We start from the raw sequence: 9612 nt of genomic DNA, 5'->3' as shown, positions 1-9612 counted from the left end.
TCTTGTACAAAAATGAGTCCATTCCATTAAGAAGATTACAGGCCAATTTTGCTCTTAAAGGAACCACTCTGCAAACACAAGAATGAAGTCCACATCCACCCATTTTAATCGGCTTAAACAAGACGTCCCATCTCACATAATGAAGGCCATTCTTCCCATCCTACTTATGCTACATAAAATTCTTGCACATCTTGTCAATTTCAAAAAGAGTTCCCTTAGGAATAAAAGAGTGAGTACATTGCAAAATTGGAAGTGTAATATGACTGATTTAAGAAGAATAAATTTCCCTGCTAAGGATATAAATTTATTCCTCCAAGCATTAAGTTTCCCCAAAGACTTCTCTACAATATAATGAAAATCAGCACCCATGAGTCTCCACAAAGCAATCTTCACCCCCAAATAATTCATCTCTTTAACAGGTCTAAGACCCATCAACCGATATATAACTCTTCTCTTCCTTTTTTTCACAATTTTTCCATAAGGAACAAAATATTTCTGTAATTTATACTTTGGCCAGACTAGCTACAAAAGTCCAACAAAATATTCCTAACCTCCTTCACCATCTTTATGCTAGCATAAAAAAATAACCATATCATATGCATATACCCAAATGTGATATTCTTATAGTATTTGGATGAACTTTGATGCCGATCTTATCACCTTTTTTAATCAAAGTATTTGATAACAATTGAGAGCATAAAATAAATAAGAACAGAGATAAGGGACAACCTTGTCAAAACCGGCTCCTAGCCTTGATCCATTTGGAATAATTCCCATTAATCAAAACTGAAAATCTGGGATCCTCCACACATTCCATAATAAGCCTTGAAATTTTCAAGGGAAAGCCAAAGTAATTTAGCACTTGCTCCAGAGTGGACTACCCCATACTGTCATAGGCTTGCTCCATATCGATTTTAAAAGAAACCAAACCTTCGTTGATTTAAAAAATCTTAATTTATGAAAAACTTCTTAAGCTATCAACACATGCTCCAATATAGAATGTCCATTCAGAAAAGCTGCTTGCTATTCGGAAATGAGTTTTGGAATCATGTCGTACATTCTATTCAGAAGAATTTTAGCCACTACTGTATATATTGTCTTACAAAAGCTTATTGGTCTGAAGTTAGCAGGGACCAAAGGATTATCCACCTTTGGAATGAGCACAACTAAAGTCTCCTTACGATCCTCATCCATAATGCTAGTTGAAAAAAATTGATAGACCGCATTCCAACATCATCCTTAATAATAGCCCAATAAGTTTTAATGAAATAATAAGAAATCCCATCATTACCTGGGGATTTATAGCCACCACGTTGATTCACCACTCCCATAACTTCTTCCAAAGAAAGGTCTGCCTCCAACATGCTTCTATCATCTTCACCCAGCACACTCAAAGGGGAAGGCCAACCATCCAACATACAATCCCAATCATGCCATTTATTATTGAAAAAAATTAAAAAAATCTCTTCCATTTGAATTTGGTCTTCAACTACCAACCCATTATCATCTTTAATCTTATAAACCCAGTTTGAATTTCTTCTGGCACTTGCAAAAGAATGAAAAATTTTGAATTAGTATGCCCATCCGTCAACCAATTAACCTTAGCATGTTGCCTCCACCATGTGTTTAACTGAGTTAGGGTACTATTGAGTACATTCACCTTTGATCTAAGAACCACAATCTTATCAGTCAAGAGCCCACATCATTAACTTCCTCCATTTGCAAGTCCATAATCTCCTTTTTAAGACAATCCTTCAAAGTATTAAGATCTTTAAGCTTAGCTTTACTCCAATAGAATGAAGCTTTCAAAGACCTTTTAAACTTGATGTTAAGAATTTCAGAATAACTCCCAATAGCTCTTCTAGCCCAAGCCTTAAAAACAATAGTTGTCAAAGCATGGTATGAGGCCCAAATGTCTTCAAATGTTATAAAGCTCTTGACCTTAGGATTTTATTCAATAGATTAATAGGGCAATGATTCGAAGCAAGCCTTGCAAGATGACGCACCATCAAATGAGAAGATTCAACCACATATGAGTTTAAAAAACATTTGTACAATCTCTCCAATATTCGAGCACCACCAACCTTGTTGTTGCACCAAGTGAATCTAGGCCCAATAAGCCAACTTCATGATAATCATTATTTGTTAAAAAAGCCTCATCTTCTTGGTCGTTGGGAAAATATAAATCCCCACCCCCCTCTTTTATCACCTTTGGCTAATAAATAGTTAAAATCCCCACTCATCACTGAAGGAATAATTCAATTTTTTTCCAAAGCTCCCTTCTTTTATATACATCTTTGATCCCATAAATGTTGGAAATCTTCCAAACTCCTTTATTAAGGATTTTAAGATCATCAATAACACATTGAAAGGAAGATTCCAAGATAGAAAAGGATGCCAAATTAGACTTCCAAAGCACCAGAACACCTCTTGACAACCCATCAGAAGGAAAGTAAAAAATATCCCATTCCACTCCTATAAGCAAATTAACTTCCTTCCTATCAATGGAAGTTAATTTAGTCTCAACAACCCAACAAAAAAAAAACATCATACTCCCTCACCAATTCCTTAAAATACATAGAAGCTTGACTCTTCCTAGCTCCTCTACAATTCTAAAAGGTAATAGTCGTTATTAAAAATTTGAAGGGGAAGCATCCCCTAATTTATCTTTATTACACACATCAATTTTCCTACTTCTAGGAATCAACTTAATAGGACCTAATCCTTTAAGTCCTTCAGCAAGCTTCCTTTAAACAGAAGATGAATCCCCATCACAAAAACCTCTCCCATCAGATCTCAAACCGCTATTGTCATCCACAACAACCTTAGGAGAACTCACATCTCCCAATCCATCACCATCAAAAATACCAACCACAGCACCCTCCTCTTTACGAATCACTTGACCTGAACCTACATTCTCACCAATACCAAAAAGCACATCAAACTTATTAACATTATGAATAAGAGAAGATGAATTCGAACAACAAGCCTTACCCACCTCCAAACCCGCATCAATAATAGTATATGAGTACACCAGATTTTGTCTTACATCGCCTTCAATAACCAGAACTTTCATTGGAATCGATGCTGTAACCACACCACCACTACTTCGATCAGATGTGTCCACCTCCCTAAAACCAGCATCCAAAACACCTTTCCTTCCTACAGTTCCAGGCAAATCATTTCCACCCTAATAGACCCCAAAAGACCTGGCACTATTTAGAACCCCCTTTGGCCAACTAGAATTCTTAAATTTTCCCTTACCATAGTTGACATGGATCCATTGTCCATACACTAATCCTTGCTTTACAACACCGCCAGTAGCATAACCTCCACCAAATTCTAGATTAGTACTAACGACAGGAATTTCCTTATCAGCATCACAATGTACTTCCGAATGAATACCACCAACTTGAACCTCTTTCAATCTCAAATGTAGCTACTTTTTAATTTCCCCTTATTCATTTTCCCTTTCCTTCTACTATTCATATTATTTTTACCTTGTTATAACAGGCATTGTCATGCATGAATATCATGAGGCCAAAATTTTCTTCATTAATTAACCTAAAAATAATCAAAATATTTATATTAAATAATTGGTACACTTGTGAATAATTTTGGAGCACTTCTTGCTAGATTAAATAATTTTAATCCTATATTATTACAAGTTAGATAATTATTTTTATTAATGTGGCTACTTTTTAATGTCATAACTTATTTATGGTCAAATTAATTTTGAAAATTCTAGATTTATTAAGCATTCTTTAATGGATTAATCACTCATTAAAAATTCAGGATTTTTTAGTTTTATTTTAAAACTAAACTCCCTCAAAAATAACTTTCCCAAAATGAATTATTAATTTATGTCAATAATAACATGCATAATTTTGCATATATAATTGTATATTCTGAATGATAAATTATTAAAATGACTGAAGTGTATGTATATGATGAAATAATAGTTAACTAAATGATCAACAATTTGGTAGATTTAATGATTAAATCCCTGCAAGAGGGCAAACTAATGAATTTATCCAAAAAAAAAAAATTAAAGAGAATAGGCAGAGAGTTTTCTTTATGGCGTAAACATAAATGAATTATTATACTTGAGTTTGAGTAATGTGTGTCAATAATATAAGATGAATATGATGTCCATGGATACTAGGATGACAATCTTATTCATGATTGACAAGACCCACTATACAACTATGGCTATGATGATGAAATTATATGATGTAAAAGATAGCTAATCAAATTATTATTAAAGCATATGAATGATTTAACCAGAAAATTGAAAAAAATAAGCTTCCAAGTTTAACTTTGTATTGCAGCAAGAATACACCATCGCATTCAAGAGATTTTTCAGTTCAACATATACATCCTTTTGTACATGGTTTGTTCAGAACATGACAAAGCAGTTGGTTCAACAATTGCCTTGCTTTTATCAAGCATTCAAGCTAAGCTGAGATGTATAAATACAATTCAAAAGAAAGCTAAAAGATGGTGTTAAAAGGCAAAAGTGGTGGCTTTGGGTAGGGTAGGCAAGAATTTAAGCTTCATTTTCATTTTGGGTAAGTAAAGAATACAAATCTTCTACTCTTCAAGCCTTTATAACAAGCATGGAAATTTTGACAGGGACCTATAATCTATACGACTAAATATGTTGGCAATTCCCTGAATAATTGTTCAACCTGAGAAACAAATAAAAATGCACCACAAACGAACCCAGAATTTCCAGGTTCTTAATGATTTGTGTGTTGAATGGCTCGCATACCTAGTTGCGATTTTAAGGCTTCGTGTGGGGACGGCTTTCTTACTGCTTCTTAAAGCAGCTTTTTAGTACAAAAATTAAATTTTTTGTACTAGAAAGCTACTTTAAGAAGCAGTAAGAAATCCGTCACAAACGAAGCCTAAGTGGATGCCAACAGGACTAGATATGAATAATGTACTCTAATTTGGGCCAGCTGATTTAAAATTTAACGGTCACACGATTTCTGCAATTCTATTAGAGAGTTCTTCCGTCTGTATGGTTCTATTATTTCCAGAAGTGACAAAGCCTATGGTTGGTAAGGTGGGATCTGTAACAGATTCTATCTCAATAAAGCTCAATTCAAAAGTACCTGACCGCTTCAGACTAAATATGAAGACAAGAATAATCCAACCGAGCATTGTAACTGCCCAATAATTATCCATGCCCTGTATCAAGCCCCATCCAATAGAGTAGCCAACAATAATTCCAGATAAATGACCAATGAAACTGGCCTGTGGAACAATTATGGACGTGAAGATCAACGACTCAAAAGGTGCAAAGCTTATTGGCAAGTACAGAACTCCAAAGAGGTTCAATTTTGTTGAAGGCTGCTTCACAGCAAGGATGGTCATCCACCCAAATACAACACATGAGTAACCAACTGCAGTAACTCTCCTGAAATACTCCAGCTTAAGCTTCTGAATCAGAACATGATATAACACTAAAACCAAAATCCCAGATAGAATCAATAAAACCAAAGTATACTGAAGATAGAACTCTACGCCAAGACCAATATGTCCCAACTGCTCTACCACTCCAAGACTCCAGAGTGCGCTCATGTTGAAAACAAGATGAAGTACACTGACATGTGAGAATGCAGATGTAATAATCCTCCAGTGTTGCCCTTCAATGGCAGCTTCATAACTCAAGCCCACCTGAGAATATCCAATGTTTTTCTTCTGAATAAAGAACCAAATTGCTGAACAAATTCCTATAATGCAACTGGTAGCAGGTTTTTGCCAGATTTCATAGAGAAGGGGCTTTCCCATTCTCTTTTGTGAATAGAAAAGTGTAGAAAATGACTGCTAAACGGGTTGACGTCGTCTTATAGACTTTAATATGCTGCCTTGAAACTAGAAAAAAAAAACAGCTTAGAAAGATAAAGAATCAGCATCGTTAGGGATGCAAGATTGAAAATGATGTTGCTACAATCATTAAGAAAAAAGTTAAGCTACCCAACTCATAGTTCAAAAAAAAAATGCATTGAGAGAAAATGATAGAGGAAGAGAGACTGAGAAAAATGGAAGAGAAAAAAATATACTTAATAACTTTTTGAGTGCCTATTGTACTCATGACAATTCATCGAAGAATTTTCTTTTGATAGACAATCATAAAGTATAATAAGTTTCGCTAGGATGATGCTTCTAAGATTACACATTGCCTTCATGACTGAACAGTAAGAAATCCTTGGCACATACAGAAGTTTTGGGTCCGTGCAAAGACCCACCCAACAAAACCTTGCAATATTATCAAAGTGCTCAGAGCATGAAAACCAATCCCCAGAGCAGCAGGCGCAATCCAGATACATCAAATCCAAATCAATACCCAAAAAACCATACATTCCAAATCCACCGCAAGACCCAGTACCCTAAATTAGTACTCCGCACATCTTAAGAGAATAGTAGGACTATGATTCAAAGTAGATATAAAAACAGCAAACTAATCAATAGAAAACTGCAGGAATCCAAAAACATTGGCTGATTTGATATTATTTCTGCAATATGAAAGCAAGATACAAGTGATCTACAATTATAGAGGTAGATCGGCTCTCCCAAAAAAACTAGACGCCACTGCGAAGCCCTAATAAAATACAAAACTCTGTAATAGCCCCTCTAAACCCTAAACAAACTCCCCCCTTAAATAGCCCTAGGACATCATAACACAAATAGAACATTCATAATCAGCATAAATATATTTTTGGAAATCATCCTAAATAACATAAACATAATTTAGGAAATATTCCTAATAAAAACCTCCCTAATTAAATCCTTCATAACAAACAATATTTATATTTAAAACTTTTCTAATTCCCTCCCAATCAAATCAGTCATCTTCCCCTAATTAAAAATTCTTAATTTCCACCCAATCTTGGTCTTCTATGGTAAATAATTACTCCTCTTTGATCTTCTTGCATGTTGCCAACCTAGGGGGGCCCACTAGCTTAGCTGGTCTATCAATACTCCCCTCTAAAAGAGTCACTTCGTCCTCAAGGTGGAATGAATTGAAGCACTTGACTAATAGCACTGGACTTAGTCCAAAGAGCCACCTTGGAAAATTTGCTTGGAAGGGAAGTGACCTTTCCACATCTTTGATATGCCACCTAAGCATGAAAAGTTTTAGAATTTAATGAAATCTGTGGATGACAATCACCTTCTTTTCAAATTCAAGCCAATCAGCCTCCTCTTGGTTATGTGATATGAATCGCAATTGGTCAATCTGATACGAAGTAGATGTAAAAATAGGAAAACAATCAATATGCAGGAATACCCAAAACAGTGGCTAATTTTGTATTATTTCTACAATATGAAAGCAAGATACAGGTGATCTACTATTAGAGAGGTAGATTGGCTCTCCCAAACAGCCTAGACAACGCTAGGAAGCCCTTAAAGAAAAAAACTATAGAAAAATACAAAACTCTGCAATAGCCCCCCTAAACCCGAGACAAACTCCTCCTTAAATAGCCCTAAAATACCATAACACAAATAGAACACTCCTAATCAACTTAAACATATTTTAGGAAACTACCCTAAATAATTATGATCTTCCTAAATAACATAAGCATACTTTAGGAAACCTTCCTAAGTAAAGCCTCCCTAATTAATCCTTCCTAATACACTAAACATATTTAAAACCTTACTAACTCCCTCCCAATCAAATCAACCCTCGTTCACTAATTAAATATTCTAAATTCCCTCCCAATATTGGTCTTCTATGATAAGTAATTACTCCTCTTTGATCTTCTTGCCGCCCGCCCACCTAGCGAGCCCACTGGCTTAGCCGGCCTATCAGACTAAGGAATATGTTGTCATCCAACAACCTACTAGAACATCAGATGAACGAACTATGTGCATATGAAAAATCCCTAGATGCATACAGGATTTTTACTAGAAACAATAACAGCTTGATCCGACAACCTCCTAGCACTTTGGATGGATTTGCTTCATGGATATCATAAGCCGAAATGAAGTTTTCAAATCCTACTGTTAATCTTGAGTACAAGGTTGTTGTAAATGGGGGTGGTAAAGCTGTGATCCGACAACCTCCTAGCACTTTGGATGGCTGAACTATGCGCGTACCAAAAATTCCTAGAAGAATGAAAGATTTTTACTTGAAACAATAACAGCTGGATGGAACAAGACTGCACCAAAAATCTAGCATAGGACCTACTGAATTAGTAGGGAGTCAGCGAGAGGTATGGTGGCAAGTTATTTGTTTGTTAGTTAGTTGACAATTTTCAGTTCTGTATTAGGAAAGGTTGTATTGAATCAAAATTATAAAAGTGATGGGAAACTATAGTAAAAGGAGTTTGCCAATTTCCCTATTTTTCCCCCTCCCGTTCTTCCTTTTCATCCACTTCTCCGTTCTGTGTTTATTTGATCTGTATTCTGGAGCATTAAGCAACTCGAGTTGCTCGGATAGAAGTCGGGGCACATCCGAATAATAGAAGAAGAAAAAAGATAACAATTAGGTCTAAAATTCTCACAAATGCATATTATTATCCTACCACAACATAGCTGAATGATAGCACAAGAACAAAAAATATACAAGGGGCGAAGAATAAAGCAAAAATAGGAAGTTTTCCTTCTTAGATTTGAACGATGCAACAAATGGAACGAGAATGAATCTAGGGTTTGCATTGCAGTGAGAAATCTCAGCTAACCATGGAGAAGACATTTATTTCGAGGGGAAGCGGTGGAGAATGGTAGTGCTTGCTGACCAAGATCTCTGGATCCACTTGACCGCGGACGACTGAACAGCAACCGTGCACCTTGCCCACTTCCTCCCGCTGCGCCGCAGGTTGCCTTCGCTGTCCTTTTTCTTTTTTTGCTGTAATTTGTAAGGATATATTTCGTACTTCGGATATCTCGAGGAAAAAATTGTGGTTTCGCACTTTCGCTGGCCCAAGTTGATGTTTTTAGCGTTAAATCATCGAATGGATGTTTTTAGGGTTAAAAAGAATTCAATCTGATTTAAAAAATTTAGGTTTGAGTTGATCTATTTTTTTAAATTGGGTAATATATTCTGATTTATTTATTTAATAGGTTAAATTCGAATTGATTCATCAACCTGATTTTGCATCTAAAAAAAGACTCATTTAATATTTTTATTAAATTATTTTCTTTGTTATATTTTTAATCAAATAATTTTAAACATATGATTAAAAAGGTACTAAAAATATGTTTTTAATTAAAATAGGTTATCTGGTTGAGTTTGGATTACTAGTAGGTTGGAGTCTGAACCATATCTTTGACCCATTTATTAGACTATATATATATCAATTTATATGGCCCCATACTAGTGAAAGTGGAGAAATTTCTTTTATTTATATTCATTGAGAAATATACTCAAAATTTTATTTTAGACTAAAATGCCCTCACTTCTTATATCCTCACTATTGGTAGAAAGATGTTTTGTCCTTTTTATTCTTTGACTTTCTTCATTAGTGTCATCGGGAGTTCTATCATTTATCATCTTGATTTCATTACTCAAGAGATCATATGATCGTGCTGGATTTTAGTATTTTTTTTTAGACATGGGCACTATTTTTTTCAAGTTTTCTAACGCATTTCATATTTTAGATT

The 9612-nt window shown here is 35.0% G+C and overlaps 1 protein-coding gene across 1 annotated transcript; it reads right to left on the bottom strand.

Moving 5' to 3' along the window:
* Positions 1–4325: 4325 nt before the first annotated feature.
* On the bottom strand, positions 4326–8913 carry LOC110113302 (RHOMBOID-like protein 13). Its single transcript, XM_020845822.2, has 2 exons — positions 8691–8913; positions 4326–5883 (listed from the first exon to the last, which is right to left on the bottom strand). Exon 2 carries the CDS (start codon positions 5797–5799, stop codon positions 4984–4986), a length of 816 nt encoding a protein of 271 aa, XP_020701481.1. The 5' UTR covers positions 5800–5883; positions 8691–8913; the 3' UTR covers positions 4326–4983.
* Between the last annotated feature and the right edge of the window lie 699 nt (positions 8914–9612).

The sequence above is a fragment of the Dendrobium catenatum genome, unplaced genomic scaffold (assembly GCF_001605985.2).
Source record: "Dendrobium catenatum unplaced genomic scaffold, ASM160598v2 fragScaff_scaffold_920, whole genome shotgun sequence".
NCBI classification, from domain to species: Eukaryota; Viridiplantae; Streptophyta; class Magnoliopsida; order Asparagales; family Orchidaceae; genus Dendrobium; species Dendrobium catenatum.
This window is presented reverse-complemented; position numbering and strand designations above follow the sequence as displayed.